The 20,496-nt window shown below is 43.3% G+C and overlaps 1 protein-coding gene across 3 annotated transcripts in view; it reads right to left on the bottom strand.

The window, feature by feature from the left end:
* LOC109030083 (uncharacterized) overlaps positions 1-20,496 on the bottom strand; it is a 199,920-nt gene that overhangs the window by 106,867 nt on the left and 72,557 nt on the right. The window contains exon 1 of one of the 3 annotated variants that reach the window (XM_019040862.2): positions 3,221-3,947. The exons of the other annotated variants lie outside the window; for them this stretch is intronic. Coding sequence (XP_018896407.2) covers positions 3,221-3,432 — 212 coding nt within the window. The 5' untranslated portion in view covers positions 3,433-3,947. Of the gene's footprint in view, positions 1-3,220; positions 3,948-20,496 lie in introns of those variants that run through there. 3 annotated transcript variants of the gene reach the window in all.

The raw sequence follows: 20,496 nt of genomic DNA, 5'->3' as shown, positions 1-20,496 counted from the left end.
TTCCTTGGAAAATTACGATGTGTACACTCACAGCGATAGAAAGAGCCACTTTATTACATTTTTGACTTAAAAGGAATTTTTATATTGAAAAGGTTTTGCAAAATGGGAGGGCCGAGAATTTTCTACTCCCTGCTTCATTCCACCGTTAATGGAAAAAGGGGCCTTAAGTACCTGCAGGATGTACACCCAAAGTTATGGAGGGAAAACTGAATTTTAAATGCCTTTTTTTGGCGGTTGAACTCTTTCAGCTGTATCAGTTTCAGCACTTTTACTGATTCAGCTATCGAACGATTAATTTCAGAATTTACGTATTGAAAAATCGCCAGGACCTGGATTTTTTTTTTTTTTATGAATCCGTCTTTTAAATGAAAAAAAAAATCAAATGAACAGTCATTTTTGTATGTTAAACCACGGGGAAGTAGTATTTTTCCAGACCTGGAATGAAACCGCATTATTCCCGAACTTTTCCGATTTTTTCAGACCTGAAGACATCCTGAGCTACCGTATTGCCAAGGAGAGCTGCAGTAAGAGCAAATACGAAGTTTTGAAATGTACCTAGCCTCTATTCGGATGGGAAACGTGAAAAAAGGCCTCCGTATATTGAAGAATTATTCAATGAGCATCCGAAAGACTGCTATCATTATTCTTTCGAATGAAATATAATCAAATAAATTTTATCTCTGTCTATTAAGAAGGGGACTAAATGTTGGGAACGTCATTTGATATCAGTTGATGAATTACTTCAACCGTCGTCTAATTCCGTTTGCTACTCACGAGAGTGGAGTCGGAAGTTAGTAATTATTTTTATCGCGGATTATCAGCAAAGAAGCATTCATTGATGCGAGAGATATGATTCGTAGTGTTTTGGCGGGAATTACCGCATTAAAACAGAGGTCATTATGAAATTCGGAAAATATTTTTTTCAAAGGAGACAGTTGCGATTACTGAGATAAGATATTGTGCCAAATTATTACTCGGTAACTTAAAGTTTTCTTTCTGATATTTCTGGGTAATAGTTCGTTAGTTTAACGGGTGCATGCACTGGAAAAAAAGTCGCTTGGATCTAGTGTCCAGAACTCCAGACTCTTGAAAACAATGACAAGAAAAAATACTCTTGATTCAATCGGATTTTTGATCAACAGGAAATCCGCTTAAATTAAGAGGATTGGTTCTCGATTCAAGCAAAAATCCGATTGAATCAAGAGTATTTTCCTTGTCATTGTTTTCAAAAGTCTGGACTCTAGATCCAAGCGAATTTTTCCAGTGTGCCATTTTTACATCGAAAATTACAGGGGTTTTCCATGAAATCGTGGATGTTTTCAAAACCATTCACAAGTGAATATGTTGCCGTTCTCGAGGAAATAAATAAAATGTCAAATGAAACTTCGAGACCGTGGAATTGAGGTCCACTGGCTTTGACCCCTTCAAATGGTATTTGTCTTAAAAACTTGAAAGCAATGCCGTGTGTGGTGGGTGAACATTCGAAAAATGTTTCCTGTCCTGTCCAGGAACGTAGGTTCAATATCCGACTAGACGCTTTTTCCTGATTCTCACATGGACTTGAGGACACGGCAAACAGACCACCTGTCTGCAAAATTTTGAGAAGCTCTCATCACGAACCGTCGACCCCCCCCCCCCCTCCCCCCTTTCACAGACATTCCACACCGTCGGCGGTGATTCATCGGTTGCCGTTGGGATTATTGGCCGTTCAGCATTGGTCGCTCGCAAACTCGAAGTACCTTAATGCTCTCGATCATGGATATATTTCTGCCGTGCTAAGGAAGAACGCCGTATGAACCTTTAGGCGTTGCCAAATTTCCTTTGATAAAACACGACTTTTCTGGAAAACTTATAAATATTTTCGCTCTAGTTTTTCAAATAATTTTTTTCACAATTTCATCTAAAGGTCCTGAAAATTTCAAGGAAAAATATGCATATCTTTCTTCAAAAGAAACATTTTAAGTAATGAGGGAAATTTCGCAATTCTCGAATGGCCATACAGCGTTCTTCCTTTTAGCAGGGCAGATTTCCCAATGCTATATTATGGCAATGCTTTTAACAGGGCAGATTGCTGAAAAGGAGTGGGATTTTTTTTCCTTTCGCTGGATCGGAATTATAGGAGGATTTTAGGGTACGCCCGATTTTTCTTGACTCATGGCATTTAGGGGAATAATATGCCATAACATTGCCACAATATTGCGGCAGTAATACCTTCTTGATGATTGGAGTGGATTCGACCAGAATCAGCCCGTTCGCATTTCACGCTGCCTAATTATATTGTGCTGCTCCTATATTGTGTTGCGACGGCGAAATTAATGGTAAGCGACATTCTTAATGCCATGAAACTATCTGAGAAGTTACCTAGCAGATTATGAATAATTCAATGGTTTGTATGAAGTGTACAAGTGAGTCTTAAGACGAGACTAGGCAACGTCTGATGATGTCAGGGTTATCCAAATGGTTTTTTTTTTTGTTGTTAAAACTGACTCGTTACAATTATTGCCAGGAATCAGTATTTGGCCAGGTCAGCTCAATAATTCGCGACTGTCTATGAATTAATACTTGCAGGTGCTCTGCAACATCGCCATTGCAGTGTTTGCGCTGCTTTCTTCAAGATGCACGGATGCAAGATGTGAGGGGAGGCAACCAGATCTCCTGACCCCCTTCAGAGGACACCACACCCCTCGCCGCTCTTGCCCCCCCCCCCCCAAAATGGATCCGCTCATGCAAATGTTCCATAGAAGTCTCCAAGGGGGGGGGGGGGGCGTAGGAACCTTCCCTTCCCTCTCCCCCTTCAGCCGAAGAAAAAGAGGAAGAAAAAGGGAAGAAAGTGAGAGGAAACGAGGAAAGCTCATAATTAGTAATTTGTTCATGACGAAATTGACTCAAACTGCATATCAAATGGATGCTTTAAAATTTCAAAAATTTTGGGGGTGGCAACCCCCCCTCCCCCGTTTGAAGTTTCTGGATCCGCCAGTGACACGTTTGTAACTCTGCCACAATAATGTTATTAACATTTCTGCAATGAGGTTAGCAGCGTTGCTACGATGGTGTTCTCAGTAGACAGCGTTACTGCAATGCTATTGGCAACGTTGAATGTCATTTAAGACGGTAAAAATAGACCAAGCTACAGGGGTAAGCTACCTTTGCGTAGGCAGCGTTGCCAAAATCTGGCGACCACCTGCTGATTCATGCCAGCATGAATGAGTGGTGGACTCACCTGGCAAAGGGTTCTTCCTCGACATCGTAGTACTTCTCGATGGGCTCGGTGCAAACGAGCCTGGCTGCTTGCTCACTGGTCAACTCCAAATATCCGGGGGTGGCTGCCAAAGACAGAGCGGGCGCACTCACATCCGAACCGTTCTCAGCATCTCCACAGGCGAGGCTTTCGCCCTGGACCACACCACTCGTCACTGACATGAGCTCGCGCATCTCAAAATCCAAAATAATCCAAGTTTCTCACCAGAACAACTTCACTAACACAACCGAAATGCTAGATCATCAGGAGACGGATCATCCATTCTCCATGGTGCCCGTCCTGTCATCGAAAAACACCATCGATGATCGCTAAAAACTGTACACAAAACACAAGACAAGATTCGAGGGTTCACCGATCACACTGCACAATCCTGGGTCACTTAGTACGGCTTTCGTAGCGCTAATCCGAATTTGAAGTGCTTTACAACTGTACCGATTGCACGAGGGAACGTAGACCGAACGCGAGGAGACGAATGCACTATCGTAAAAAAGAAATTCGCCGAGAAAGGAGAGAGGAAACGACTATCAGTTTACGAAAATGCGGACGGCTGGGCGGTCAGAGCAGATGTTGACTCTCTACCACCTGCGCGGGGAATGACTGCTGTTGCTGGCTGGAGACCCGACTCGCTTCTCCTCTCCTCTCTCCGCCCCCCTCCTCGGCGCTCCGCTCCTCTCTTTACACGGAGGTCGAGGATCCGAGGCTTGGATTCGGGGCAATGCTGCTGACTGGTGTCAACCCGACCAGCGGCCTTGCGAGACCTTCACTTCTCTCCTCTCTTCTAGCGGAGTTAATCCAGGCTCCTGCATGCTCCCCACACGCACACACACTCGTACACCCTCACACACACGCAACACCATCGACGCACACGCCCAACCGCGGTCCCTGCACTTGCTGCAACAGTCGTCGTCCAGCACAATAGAGCACAATGGGTGCCGGGTCGTGGCGTGCCCTGGGGTCGCGAATTGGACCATCATTCAGGAAGGGCGTAAGCGCCGACGTAAACGTATTCCACTTACGCCTTTCTATAAATGGGACGGTCGATAGGGACCACGCGTTTAAGAGGATTATGAATTTCCCGAGGGTGTAGAATGGGGCGGTGCGCACTGACTGTCGGACTTGAAAAATACGCATCTTCCTATGTGGACGCTTGACAATCTCCAGTCGTGCTATAATTGTTTTAGAGACGACAATTCAACGTTATCATCACCGCGCGAAATTTAATGTCATTGGTGGAGTACTGGCAAACTGCGTATCTCGGTCTTCGCTGTTGCAATTCTTCTTCCGTGCATTTCGCACAAAAAATCGAGCAGAGCTCTGTAAAAATACAAAATTATGAGTGGAACTCTGCAAATACCGCAATTGAGATGCGTAATTTGGTATTTCTAGCATCGATGTAATTTTTAATTCCCATTTTTACGGATATTCTTCAAATGTTTTGTGCAAAAATCGAAGATCAGGGAAAATGATGTCAGTATGAGCGGGTATTCCAAGACAAACATTCCACATATTCAGCAGGATTGATCTTTGAAAATTTCGCACTTGGACGTCAAAATTAGTTCGCCCGCAAGAGAAAAAAAAATCAAACAAAGAACGACTCATTAAAGTGGGTTAAAGGGAACCTTTCTCATATCGTGCTCAAACCTAATTTTCACACATTAATTTTCTCACAATTAGTAATGGTTTACTTAATTGACATAATAGGCAACGCTGGAATGAAGTTAAGAACTTGTAAGACTAACAATCATAGCTTCAGTAATAAGGATACAAAACAGTTTTCACGATGACGCCTGGATGCAACTATTTGGGCTCCATGGATGTCCGTGTTGCATACACACGGAAGCGAAGGCGTTTTGACTTCGGACACTTGTCGCCTCACCACTCACCAGTGGCGCCCAGTGGAGCGAGTCAGAGAGTGAAGTGATACGAAATTTAGAAACATTAAATGTCACATCGATGATAATACGGAACGCAGAGAGAAATAAGGTTTTATCGATTTTTTTGTAGAAATTTTCTTCAAAAAGCAAGCCATATAATTTAAAATGTGAAGAAATTATAATTTGCAGTTTTAGTCGGTATTTCATGTTCAACTTCTCTGAAAGGCTCATTTTGTTGTGCCGCGGGCTTTGCTGCGAGGATCTAAAAAGACTGACTGTACCTCCAATTCTTCAAAAATACTTCGAAGACATCCACTATGCATGAAGAGTTTTTCTACAAATCATGCTCAGTATATTGGGGTAACTCACATCCTACACTTGTATACCACTATTTGTATCTTTGTACAAAACGAAGAATTGAAAATCCTGTGCAATTTTGGATCCTCGAAGTAAAGTCCGGCGTTGGGGCGCCGCAGGCTGCAAATGAAGTGGTAATTGCCTGGACATTCAAAACGCCCGCACATCTGTGCATATGCAACACGGTCATATATGGAGCTCGAATAGTTGCATCCAAGAGTTAAAATGAAAAGTATGTAGCGTTCGTCGCATTTGATATTAAATAAGAATCGCTCAGTTTGTTTCTCTTACGCCGGAACTGAAAAATGACAGCGTTGCATAACACACGGAAAAAAACACGAGGTTGTTGGATGATATGGACACTCCCGATTAATTGTGGTAATACTTCAATTACTCATGATAGCACTCCAATTAATTATGATAGTACCCCAATTAATTCTGGTTGTACCCCAATAAATTGGGTAACTAACCCAAATGTTGCGGTACTATATCCCAACTTGAGTTGCAGTACTACCAACAAATTGGGATAGTACCACAATTTTAGGGGATAACACCTGACATTTTTTTTCTGGGTAGAGTAAACTATACTGCTTTTAATAGCGACATTGTCAATTTTCGGCATAATGATTTGATTTTTTTTAATAAATAACAACGTTGCCGTCCTAAAATTTGGGATGCAGCCCTTGCTGTCTCTGATCCAAACACCCCGAATGCGGCAAAGTCGTTTCATGGTCACTTCAGGAAATATTAAAGCGTGCATCCATGGCCGGATTAAGGGGGTGGCCACATGGGCCGCGGCCCATGGCGGCAAATTTAGGGGGCGGCAAATTTTGCAATTTTTTTAAATAAATCCATAAAGAAAAATCGGATTCAGAAAAAAATACGAACGAGAAAAAGTGACAAAATCTCTCATTTCCTGAGAGTATATCTCTAATTTTGTCGTATTTCTGTGATACAATAGGCAGCACCTGTAATTAGTCGAGTTAAGACTAAGAGAGAAACCGCACACGGAATTCGGCCTGGAACGGCGCGGCGCAGAGAGCAATGATGACGAGAACGTGAGATGAAAAGGAGAAACTCTCGGCGTGGCGGTCGGCATGTAACACATATCAGCGCCTACAAGACTGCATGAATACTTCACGCATTGCGCCAAAGACAGTACGGTCGCTGCGGTCAGCAGCGGGCAGCGAGAAACGCATAGCGCCTACAAGACTGCATGAATACTTCACGCATTGCGCCAAAGACAGTGCGGTCGCTGCGGTCAGCAGCGGGCAGCGTGAGACGCATAGCGCCTACAAGACTGCATGAATACTTCACGCATTGCGTCAAACACAGTGCGTGCAGCAGCGGTCGGCTCGAAACGTGCATGTTAGACTGTAGGAATACTTCACGCATTGCGCCAAACATAGTGCGGTCAGCGCGACGCGGCGGCGGATGTTAAAATTATTAAACCACATTTATGTTTGTTCTTTCTTAATTTTTGGATTCATTCCTTATAAATGGAGGGCCTTGTCCATACAGTTCACGAAACTTAACTTTCGCGCCAAGTTCCGTGAACTTTTTCTAGTAGTGTTGACAGGGCTTTCGCAAAAAATGTGACCAACACGAGTAAACGCGTCTTATACGCCTCTCCCCCTCCGGCACGTTCACTTGATGGTTTTTATTGATGTTTCAAAATGAATGAGAAAGGGGCGGCAAAATACAGGAGGCCCATGGGCGGCAAAATACAGGCGGCCCATGGGCGGCAAGTAAGTAAATCCGGCCCTGCGTGCATCATGATATATTTGTATTTTTTTCGCTGTCAGAAACGCGTATTAGCCTATGGTCAATTCAGAGCACGGTGCAGCAGGTCCGGAAGCTGTTAAAAAATAAGTCTAACGTACAAGTCTAAAACTGAAAAAGTAAGCTCTAACGAACAACGTTTGCCTTTTGAGTACGGCAGTATTTAGTGTATTTAGCGATGAGCAAATTTTCACCAAGAGTAAATCGAACATTTCAAAGTTTTTCATGATATCTTGCAACCCCGGCCATCAGGTCGCAGCCACCTTTCAACCCTTTCCCTGCGCGGCGCGTTCACTTTCATCCCCGATAGCGCTGAGCCATCGCGCCACTGTCTGTCCACATTGTCATCGCGGTATTGTTCATCGATAAGTCATCCTCGCCGTTTGTGTTCGTTGGGCAAAAATTTGCATGCTTTGACAGATCAGTGGAATGCCCAGTCAGTCTTCGACTCGGCGGAGGTACAACTGGAAGCCCTTTTTTCCATGGTACGAGTACGGCAATTGTGCTGGCTAGGCCGGGTTGGCGCCAGAAAAAAAAGGTGAAATTAACACGAATGAACACGCACATTTTATGAGAACATATTTTCAGGTAGGTAGATGTACGCTATTTTTAAGATGCGAATGGACGAGGATTACTTCTTTTGAGAATCAATAATACGGAACACTTTCTCGAAAGGTCCGGTTCATTACCTGGATTTAAACACTGACCTCCGCAAAACCGGACCTCAGTTGGATTACCTATGAACATTTTGCAACGTCGAAACGTTGGGCTTGCTCGTCTGGAGCAAGGCAGAACAGTGGCAGCTGTTAGGAGCTCAGTAGACAGTCGAAATTGTGGGATCCTGATTCCCGAAGAGGCCCATGGCACGTGGTCGGTTTCTGGGACTATTTTAACCCGTAGGAAATGATTTTGCCTACTCGTTAAGATGAAGGCGAAACCGCGTCACTTCCTTATAAACAGAGACAATATGAATTGTACCAAGTGGGGTTAGCCTTAATATCAAAGAGGTATAGGAAAAAAACACATATCACGAGTTGAAATAGTTTCATTGTCATTAATAACCTACGAACTCTGTAAGAATAAAAATGCGAAAATCTCGAGAAAACCATTGATAGCAATTTGACTCATCAAATGAGGCAGAAGTTAAGTCGGGGATCGAAGCTGTTTTTGCCCTGATGACGATCTACGAGCAACGTGGTGAGTGCATGATATGCTAAGGGATGACTGATGAAAGTCGGGCTAAGCAGTCGGCCTGTCAGCTCGCCTGACGGGCGAGTTTCTGCAAATTAGGGTTGCAAATGAGCTGTTGCAAAAGCCACCGTTATGGTAAAAAAGAACGTAGCTGTCGTGATTAAATGAAAAATAATATACATTTAGTTATAACATTAGATGGAAATTCCTCACTATTCACTGTGATAGTAACATTAATCACCACTATAATTTTATTTTAGACTCAGTTGCTCAACTCTTTAGTCATACATAATCACTAGGCAAATCTGCGCGTTGTCTTTCGAATATAACTTTTTTTCCTCCACTTCAAATATCCCATGAGGGATAATCTTGCAATTTACCGTCCCTAAAATCCCATCCCCCTCCGTCCCTAATCAAGCCAGCTCCACATAACCATGGTTTGAGACCATCAAACTCGGGTCACCTGTCTGGGAGTCGAATCCGGGGCCTCCCGATCATAGAGCAAGCGCTATAACCTTTACACCAATGGAGGCCGACTTTAAGCAATAGAAAGATAGCAATGTTGGATCTCCATCGACTACCCTCCCCGCGGAAAGTGCCCTGGGGTTGGCGATGATTTTCTCGGATTTCCAACCGTTTGGCTCGGAGGGAACTTCTAAAAATACCGGCGCGTATATGGGTCATTAGCATACTCGGCCGATTCCGATGCGTGGGAAACGAAGCCTACGAATTGCGGACATGGAATGCGCGGTCATTAGCGTAAGGAGGAGAATTTCGCTCGGGTTTTCGTGGCCGAATGCACAGCGGCCGGAGCAGCGGTGGCTAATTTCCATAGGCGTAATTTGCATAAGTGTACGCGCCCGAGGACAAGACGGCCTCAGATTAGCGGCCACCGCCCGCCCGCCCGCCCGCGGCTCCCCGTATGGGCGGACGCGCACGGCTCGGGCGTCTAATGGGCCATCGAACATCGTGTCCAACTCGGATGTGAACACGCTTTTCAGGAGCTTCTTCTGGGGGCCCGCCAACCATAGATCCGAGCTTACTCCCGTCAATGGACCGATTCCGTGTCCACGCCATTCGATATCCAATAAACTATTCGATGTTTCCAACCAGCGATCTGATTGTTGTTGTTGAAATTGACAGACAAAGCGGTGGACAAAGAAGACGTTAGGAGTATGGAGCGATCCTGATGGTTGAAATTGGTGGCTCTCAAAGACTAATGGAGAAAATGATAATACGTTTCCTCTTTGAAATCGTACATGCATAGAAGGCAACCTGCACGGTGGAAAATTTACGAAAATAGACTCCAACTGGCTGATTGTTGAAATTGATAGGCAAAGAAGACATAAGGAGTATGGAGCGATCCTATTGGTTGAAATGGGTGGCTCTAATAGACTAATGGAGAAAATGATAATATAATAGGGACTAATACGTTTCCTCTTTGAAATCGTACATACATAAAAGGCAACCCGCACGGTGGAAAATTTACGAAAATAGACTCCAGCTGGCTGATTCCTTCTCCTCATTCCTCGTTTTTCTTCCTTTTTTCCGATTTCTAATACGTTCTCTTCAGAAATAAGTTACGAGTCCGACAGAATCTAAGACCCGAGACTGTCAAACTAGCGGGTTAACGGTATCTAATGACACAGCCACAAGAAGCGAGTTTTTTCTCATGGTTCGACAGCCGGCACACTTTTTTGCAGGATCATGCTAAAACTGATTTTATTTTTTCCTACCGGATCGTGGATCAGCCGAATATAGAGCGCGTCACCATATTTCGGCCAGATCATGAAATTCGTGATCCTGCTGTAGAGGTGGGTCTATTGGTTCGAAAATTGGTCCCGGGGCTGTGATTAGCCACTTGGAGTACCTCACCGCCAGTCTGCCGTGCTAAGGAAAAACGCCGTATGAGCCTTCGGACGTTACCAAGTTTCCATCGATGAAAACTGAATTTACTGGGCATATTGTGAATATTTTCCCCCAAAATTTTCAGACAATTTTGTACGCTCTTTAATCTAAACCATCTGAAAATTTCAAAAGACAATGTGCATGAATGTCGTCAAAAACACATGTTTTATCATGTTTTATGTTTTATGTTTTATCATGTTTCTATGCATGTACGATTTCAAACTCATGTTTATGAGTTACCGGTTACTTTCAAGTACCTTCATAGACAGAGTATGGCCATTTCTGTTCCGGTTTGTCATTGGTCGCGAGCGAATAGGCTGACACGATGCTCTTAGGGCCGTAAATAAACAAACAAGATGGCCGTTATCAGCAAGCAAGATTGAGGTTATGCACATCTTACATCCTCCTGTGATAAAGGTGAAAGGCAATTTAACAATGTTTCATGTGTTTTTCGTGTGCTATTCGTAGATACATATGCTCGTTTAAATTGTTACTGCCGCATGATTGAAATTTTTGTCAAATTTAGCTTCTCATCGATGTTACGGTGAGCCGCCATCTTGTTTGTTTATTTACGGCCCTAAGAGCATCATGAAGCCTAAAAACTCGTTGACCAATCAAAAAGCGGAACAGTTTTCCCGTAGTAAAAAGATACGAACGGCCATACTCTGTCTATAAAGGTACTCTAACTTTCCGGAGATGCGGGACTACGACATGATTCTTTTTTAGATTTTCTAACATTTTAACACCCCCCCCCTCCCCCGTTATTGACTCCTCCGAGACCCAGCCGAGGTCCCCGCACGGTAAAAGGTCCAAACATCGACGGACATCCAACACTAGAGCCCACATTCGTGAGACCGTAATCCGGGGCCGGAGCGGCTACGGCATATCGTAAAATGTAATTACTTTTTGCAGCGCCCCCCTCCCTCCCCCCACCCGGGTTCCCAAACTAGGAACAGGGCGCTGCCCGCGATACTGCAATAACCGCGTAACTGCGCAAAGGTTCCTTCGGGTGGATGCGCGGTTTCTGGGGAATGTCCTCGGGTAACCTTTGGGCCGGAGCAGCCGCGGTCGCCGCAAATGAACGTAATCAGCGGCGGCGATGAAAATATTTCGCCCGAGCTTAATTGAGATCCGACGCGACGTGACGTGACGCGGGGACGCGGGGTCACGCCCTGCCCGCGGAAGGGGGGGGGGCTACGGTGGGAGGGGGGTAATCGCGGGGCCCGCGCAACACCCACGTACTGCGCTTCGAGGGGAGCTTCGCCACGCGGCCACTCGTGGAGCCCCCAGCAGCTTCGTAAACAAACATTCTCCTTACCCTGTGCTGTGGAACCCGGTTGCACGTCGTTTCTAGTGTATTTCTAGAGTGATCTAGTGTATTTTCCGAAGAAAATATACAGTAGATTTTTGTACAACAGAATCACGTATGTTTAAGCTGCTTTTACGGCGCGCTTGGGCGCTCTGCGACGCCTACCCGCCACAGGAATCTGTCATGATAGAGATCCTCCGGAAGCTGGCAGCTCTCTATCTCTTCACGGATGCCCTCTACCCACCGTTTGACTGGACGTCCTCTCCGTCGCCTACCTGGGGTTGACTCACTCCGACACCTTCTTCAGCAATCTCGAATCAGTGGCGTGGCGTGCTTTGCGATAAATCGTTTAAACCCATGGAAAAGTATCGATAAACAGGGTGTTCGCTGCGAACACCTTAATAATCGATTATTTACCACAGCTTCAAATGGGGAAATATCGATTGATCGCAAAGCACGCCACGCCACTGCCTCGGATTTACCACCAGAATTTACACTACAATTTTTTGAGTATTCAGCTGCTGCCGAAGGCAAAAGTTTGAGATGCTTTTGGATTGGTAAAGTTGGACTCTACGTTTACATACAAACATAAACAACAAAAAAAAAAAAAAACGAGGAAAAGTGGCCCGAACTATGTGTGACAAGGTGCGGTGAAAGAGCGCTGGGCCCACGGTTTTTCCCGGGGAAAACTAAGCCAGAAATATTGAACAATTCTTATCTCTAATTAAAATGTGTGAACTTTTTGGCATTGCTTTTTTCCCCGCAAAATATCGGGCGGAGTAGGGGTCCAGGAGGCTTCTCCCAAAAACGTCGATGAAGCACCCAAAATGCGAATTTGAGTCAATTTCTTCATGCATAATTTCTCTCTTTCTTTCATCGATCCCTTTCCTCCCTTTCCTTCCTTCTTTTCTTAGGCGTACAGGGAGGTGGGGGGGGGGGCGTGCTCCCCACCCCCCGAATCCGCGTATGTTTTCCTCTGATGAAAGGCGGTCCGATTTCACCTGATTTTTGCTCGACGGGGTTGCGCCCTGGACAGCACATCGACGACCCCACTATTATTCTGAACTGAGGGGTTATTTAGTACGGTCGATGTTGGGACTAAGGTCAAGTTCACTGTGCAGAGTGCACCGCTCAACGACAGCGGCTCTCACCCCGCGACTTGCAATTAGACGGCCGGTGCGGTGGTCGGGGATGGTCGGAGGGGGGGAGGGGGGAGGGGGGAGGGGGAGGGGGGCTCCGGAGTGCAGCGGATTCACCGTCGTGTGGATGGCAAGGTCACGGATGAGTCAACATCCCCACGAGTTGCTTCTCTCTCTCCGAGGCCCCGCAGCGGTGCCGTTTTCCCGGGAAATTTTCACCACACTGAAAAAAAATGATGAAATTTCAACCCTTTTTTTTCTCCTTTCTTGGAGGATGACCATACTTCCTCTCTACCCTAGGGGAGCGAGAAAGTAAAAATTCTCGGCGTTTTAACCAAGGTCCGTTGGTACCTTTACCATCTCACTTTTATACCAATTATTGGTAATTTTACCACGACAGACTGGTAAGCTTACCTAAAAACCGGTATTTTTACTGTTTTTTTCAGGTAAGAATACCACTTTTATTGGTAATCGATTCCCGGTAACTTTGTCATTTTATCTCGGAAATTCTACCACAGCCGATAAAAAATATTGGCGTTTTTACCAAGGTCTAGTAAAATTACCGAGAAAGTTCAATAATTTTACCGATAAGTAATTTTACCAAGAAAAAAACTGGGATCAAATAGAACCCTGAATTCTTGGTAATTTTACCCTTTTCTCAGTAAATACACCGAGATTTTTTTTTCAGAGCAGCTCCGCCGCATGAGGGTCATATATGTACAAGCCACTAGGCCACTTAGGGAGAAGGGTGGTCAGGTCTAATCTTACATAATATTGGCGGATCCAGGAAGTGAAGCATAGGAGTGTGCGCTCCCCCTCCCCCTTACCACTTGGGTGGCTCATTATCGAAAAAGGCGGTAACTCCAAAAATGTGGCTTTTACTAAAAGCCTTTTAGAAAATGGACCAAAAAGTTTTTGAGCAACAAATTTCACAGAACTTCCTCCGGTCATCGTGAAACAGTCGATGATCATCTAAAAGACTCTTAGAAATCATTCAGGTGATTAAGAATCCACGAAATTTTCCGCCAGCTACATAACTGAAAGGAGAATATCTATTTCACGTTCAGCAATACGACAATATGTATATGTTCGCGTGATGATTGCTTCGACAAATGATGAACAAATTTCACGGGTAATACTGGCAGCAGAAGGTGCCAATTTGCCTTTGACAGCAAAAGATACAGCAGATAGTTGTCATCAATTAGTGCAGGTGTACTCCCTCAACTCCCGTTTTTTACAGATGAGATCCATTTGCCTGTTGACGGTCACAATTTGTAAGGAGTCGCTGATGGTTAAAACACTGCAAAACAGGAAGGAACCGAAACGAGAACTTTCCTGAAAATTCACAGTCGTTGCTTTCCCCAGGAAGCATTGCTACCCCCACGAAATATTGGAGTCAAGTTTTGTTTTTTGAATCTCGAATATATTTTCAGTCAAAGAGTTCAAATCTTAAATCAGAGTTAGAATCAAAATTTCACGTGGAGAATACATCATTTACTGCCAGAGAAGTTTTGTAGGTAACAAAGAACACAAATCCCCGAACAGATAACTATTTCTGCATCGAGGACTCTATCTGGCCTATCTCGGAAAATGAAGGCAAAATAGTAATGTGCGTAACCACCATGCACCCTCCATGTATTTTTTGTAGCCTTTAGTTTTTTAAAGCCTCATGAAATCTATGTCTCCGGGCAACCTTGACACAAAATACTCACGCCAAGATGGTGCGCAGTAATTTTTCACACTCATCAGACGCAAAGAGTGAGATCCATCGCATCGAGTAAACCGCCTGGACTAAATGAGTCAGGCACAACAAGAGCATGCGTCTATTTTGAAAAATCGATAAACGTGAAATTGACGTGAATCACCCTCATTTCCAAAAAATAAGCCCTCTCCGCCTCCTCTGCGTTTTCGTCTGTTTTTTACCGATCAGGCAAAATCATTTCCTGCACGTCAAAATAGTCGCATTCCAGAGATTCACTGCGTGTCATCCGCTCCTTAGGGGTTCCAGAGCTTTGGGAACCCTCTGTCCCTCTGGCTGGCCGTGATTGCTTGCATTGCGAGGACGCAGCGTCTCATTTTATCGGAACGATGACATCCTCGAAATTGAGTTTTCTTCTAGACTCCACCAAGCTAGTTTAAATGAACTGAAAGATTACGCATACGCAAAATTCGACCTACTTGCGGAATACGATGGTTCCCGGAGAGCAGTAAGTGCGCAGAAACGGGCATCATTTCCTACAAAACGACAGTAAGTCCACATTATCGCATGAGAGAGCTGTACTTACTGCTACCTTGTCCGAAATGGTACCCTTTAAATTGCCGACGCACAGTGGATCGAGGCAATCAGAGAGGTCGGACATCAAATTTTTGACTAAAATTGCAGATTTTGATGTTTACTTCGTCACATTTTAAACTTTGAGGGATGCTTCAAGAAGAAAATTTCACGGGAAAACCAATGGAGCCACTTTTAAAACTTCAAAGTTTTGTATAAATGGAGTTATAGGCGTTTAAAGTTTTCACATTTTGTCCGACCTCTCGATCCACTGTGCGACGTCGAACATTAAATTGTGTTGAATATTTGTCGAAAAAGTAACCAAGGAAGCATGCAGAGGATTGCACCATTGCACATACGGCTGTCTTGCTAACATGATGCAAATTGGTTGCTTGTTTAGGATCAAAGAAAACATTCGCCATTGCTTTACTATTCAAAAGAACATTTGTCTCTCGAATGAATATTGAAAATTTCACAAACAACACACGTCTCATTTCATAAAATTTTTCGCTTAAAAAATGCCTGGTCTCTTCTGCCAAAACTTCATTTATGGACTTACTGCTCTCTTCGGTAACACGGCAAAGCGGCAACATCGATATCCTAGTTGAGGCACATCGAGCAGGCGCAGTGCAATCTGCAGGATTCTCACCAGTGTTGCCCGGTTGTCGGATAAAATTCGCCCATTTCATATCGTTTCATGACAGGATAGTACTAGTAGCCGAATTTTAGCGGCATCTGGCAAGCACCACGCTCAACGAATCCCAACGTCTGTCGTCGACCGGTGACCGGTTCCGGTTTTTAGTTCATTCCCACCTCGGCTCTCTTGTTCAGCTTCGCGCGGCGGCGAGGTTGCCAATTCAGGCAAGTTGGCAACACTTTTTCCTTCCATTGAAACTCATGGAGGGTCATAGATTCTAGGGGACGCAGTCTGCTTTGATGTACATCGATTGCTTACTTGTGGTTGAATGGACAAAACCCGGCGGCGCTGACTCGCGAGAATCTTCATTCATTGCCGATATGGCAACAGTGGTCATCAGCTTTTCCTGGTTGTCAGCGCAAGAATAGAGACGCCCCTTGCACTATCTAACCGAATGCAAGGGAATTCAAGCGGTTTCTGCCCGAGCAACACCCAACGCAAGAACGCCGTTTGTAACTGCAACCCTGATTTTGTAAGTTTCTTCCACGCAAACCCTCTATTTTAGGCAAACCAGAACATCAACACTGCTGTGCTAAGAAAGAACACCGAACTTTCGAGCGTTGCCCAAATTCCCTCGATAAAACAAGTATATCAACGGCATTCATGCACATTTTCCTTTGAACTTTTCACATATTTTAGATTAAATTGCGTACAAAATTGACTGAAAATGTTAGAAAATAATATTCGCAATTTTCCCAGTAAATTCGGTTTTTATCGGAGGAAACTTGGCAACGCCTGCAGGTTCATACGGCGTTTTTTTCTTAGCATGGCAGAACACATATGTGTCCCCCTTTTTTAGTGTGATTTCTATAAAGTTTATCATCATCATCCCACAAAAGTTCATTCATGATGGCACATTTCGCGAGTGAAAAAATTGGGGAAAATTCAAAGTGGAGTTACGGTGTTCTTCCTATCAGAGATCCTCCAGAGAAAGGTGAGAGAGGATCGGATAAGAGGGGGGAGAGAGGAGATTAGAGAAGGATGTAAGAGTAGTACGGGGCATATGAATCCGCAACTTTCGAATGTTGCAAAAATCGAAACGCATGGAAACGTGGACCTACAGGGCGATTGTTGAGCCTCGATCGGCAGCTCATCGAATAAGCGTGATCGATAATGTTGCCGTGCTTATAAGCAGGAACGTCGCACAAGCCTTTGAACGTTGCCAAATTTCTTTTTATAAAATACGAATTACCTGAGATGGTTTTGAATATTTTTCCAATTTTCCAGAATATTTTGTTCGCAATGTAGTCTGAAGTATCAAAACCTTTAAAGAAAAATTACTTAAAACTTTCCTTAGAATACAGATTTTCGCAGAAAAAAATCTGCAACATTGGAGTGACCATACGACGTTTTGTCTCTTTTGCTGCAGAATGGACCCACTACAAACATTTGCAATTAAGAGAGCAAGGAGGAGAGTAGTATTTACGAAAATGACCAAAAAATCACGGCGTAAGCTCATCAAGAGAGTCTAAAATTCACTCTAAATTTCAATCTGCATTACCGATTGACGCATTTTTCCAGGCTTCCATCTCAAAAAGTAAACTCCGGCAATGGAATGATTTAATGCAAAAGATACCACCGCTGTCATATCTCCCATTTTTTCTCTTGAAAACGCACTGGAAAAAAAAAAATACATTTGATCCAAATCCAGACTCTTAAAAATATCGACAAGAAAAAGTACTCTTGATTCAATCAGAATCTAGCTTAAATCAAGAACCAAGCCTCTTAATTTAAGCAGATTTCGTTTTGATTGAAGCAAAAATGCGATTGAATCAAGAGTATTTTTCTTGTCAACGTTTTCAAGGGTCTGGATTCTAGAAGATCCAATGTGTTTTTTTTTCCAGTGCGGGCAACATACGTTTTGCGGTAACGTTTGAGAAAAAATGCTAATGAAACAAGCTTTCGATCTTTGTCAAATTGCCACCGATCATCCGAAAGGTTCTGTGAAATCGTTCGAATGATAAAAAAAAATCGACGAATTTTATTTTCAACCATGTTATAAAGGGTCTTACTAATTTTCTTGCTAAGCTAGTACATAGTACAAGCTAGATTAACAAGCCGTAAGTGCCATCTTCTACTTGGTTTTTAGATTGCGTTTTGGACGCACAACAAACAGATTTTAATGTTAGAATCAGCAGAAGAGGGCGCCATTTTACTTTAAAATACAACTCTTATTGGTTCTCCGAATATTGGTGGAATATTGTTCCTTGCGGCTGTTTTGTCTGAAACAACGTCATATATACTTTTCCGACGATTTTTCCTAGTTGTTTTTCTTAGCCGAGCGTTAAAGTCTCTTGGTCTTTAACGTGGAGAAATAGGAATGCAGCTTTAATTCATGCACGGACAGTGATAAATCCGGGGTGATGGGGGAAGTATGTGGCGGAGTAATGTCCCCCACGGCTACTTTGTCTGAAACAATTTGAATTTGAAGGAATTTTAAAGGAGACTCGACTTCGAGAATTTGAAAATTAGGCCTCTTTTTGCTATCACGGCAGAAAACAAACACCATCCGTCGGACGGCATCGCATCCCTGCTTTCCAAGTTGGGTTTAGTAAGCAGAGTTTACTATTGTTGTTTTTCTCATTTCAGCAACTGCGCAACTCGAATTTTTGCACCATTGCGCCACCCATATTTTTCTGGTTTTCTCATGGTGATTTGTCATTGAGCAAGTTATGAAGCACAAAATAATTATACTTATTATTTTGAATAACTTAAAGGTAGGCGGGGACCTACCTGGAATTTTGTAAAATTTATTATGTATTTTCTCTGGTAATTTGGCAACTCTCGAATGTTCATTCGGCGTTTTTCCTTGGCACGGCAGGATTTACCATACTCACTCTCGAGAACGCAAAACCTAATTCAAAGCTGGCTCATGATTCGCCTGCAAATACGCGGTAGGCAATTTTCTTTGCCTGCCAGTCGACAGAAACAACCTCTCTCCTATAGCCCGCCTCCGGCAAAGGAGCTGGCCCGTTCTTGATAACGGATGTTTTCAATGTGTGATGAATTTTCACGTATTGCTATCTGAACCTATTCTGATTAATATGTTCAGAAAATTTGGTTAGCAAGCCATAAAATAATCAATTTTAATAAGCTACAAAATAAAAATTGGTCTATCTTTACCTTGAGAATTTTGAGAAAACTACGCTAGAAACTCAAGTTTATCTTGATGAACTCACCTGAAACAAAAAAAGATAACACTTCTATTATGAACGGAATTGAAAATAATGCATGATAGATTAAGAAAGCTTGAGAGCCCCCTTGGGGTGGATCTTAAAACAGCTAATTAAAACGTGACTGATTGATTTATATATTTTCTCGAGTTCGAGACGTTATTCAAAAAATGCTGAAATCACTTATGCTCCAGTCCGTCAAAAATTATCATATTTGGAAATCATTAAAAAATAGGTCCTGAATGCATGATGCTGATCTGAACCATCAAAAGTTTGCAAATGACACGCTTTCAAAGTAATGGGTCCAGTAGCGTGGCGTGCTTTGCGATATACTGATTGATCGGTCATTTAAACTTATGGAAAAGTATCGATAAACAGGGTGTTGGCAGCGATCACCTTAATAATCGATTCTTAACCATAGGTTTAAATGGCATGAAAATCGATATATCGCAATTCACGCCAAACCACTGAATGGGTCACTAAACCATCGACGAATTTGGACTCGCGAATATAATTCTCCAGAGGTAAGTGACGCGTAGACCACGATGCGCACATTAAAAACGCAAAAAAGGAACACTGAAACCGAGAAATGCAGTTCAAAAAGGCCAGCTTTTCCGCGAATTTAAAACGCTCCGGTGGTTTGACGCCGACAGAAGGAAGCATCACGTCCAATCATATTCCCGCCATTTCGGCGCGTTTGAAGTTTCTTCAAGTCTTTAAACTTTTTAAAAGCGGGATTATCTGAGATTTTTGCTATCCTAAAATACGCGATACATCACCGCGTAATCTTTTCACTCGGTACTTCGGGAATATTAAATAAAAAACACAAGGTTAAGTGACGCATTGTAAAGTGGGTCGCATTTAGCAAAAAGGAACCAGCGAGATCGTAGTGTATTCAAAATCGTGCAACTTTTTAAGCCCTCAGCCGATAGGCAGCGCTTTTTGATTTCGACTTGCCTCTAGAGTACTAGTATACTAGTGCTAATTCGTTTAAATGGCGCACCAGCTCATCGATGTGTAGGCTTTTTAGGGGGGTCCAGTTTTAAAATAAATAAAGCTGTGAAAACCGTATTTTACGCTTTTAACGTAATGCGCAGGTAGTTTCGATCGTTTGTCCATAAGACAATTTCTTAGCGGTAGAGTAATTCTTATCGAAATTGATCGTTGAACTCAAATGAGGCCTAAAAAAACGCGCCTGATGAGCTCAAGGGTGACTATCATTTTCGGGAAACGAAAAAACGCGTTTACGGTTTCCTTGGTAACCTTCGTTTGCGATCAGCTGATGTTTTATTTCCATTACCCAGCCAAGTCGACGGAGTTTATACTTCCTTTCTTCACTAAATACATTGACTAACACCTGAGCGCTTTTCTAATACGACAGTATTAGAACTTTCCCGCTTGTTTTTCTTTTTAAAAATACTTAGTATATGCACAGTATTCAACTTTAAACAATGAATTATTTTCCTTTAAAATTAACAACTTTGTGATGGGAAGCAAAAACTATTTACTATTCTGGGAGATTTTTTGATAGCTTT

Source organism: Bemisia tabaci, chromosome 2 (assembly GCF_918797505.1).
Source record: "Bemisia tabaci chromosome 2, PGI_BMITA_v3".
In the NCBI taxonomy this organism is placed as follows: Eukaryota; Metazoa; Arthropoda; class Insecta; order Hemiptera; family Aleyrodidae; genus Bemisia; species Bemisia tabaci.
Note: the sequence above shows the minus strand (reverse complement) of the source record. Positions and strands in the feature narration are given on the sequence as shown.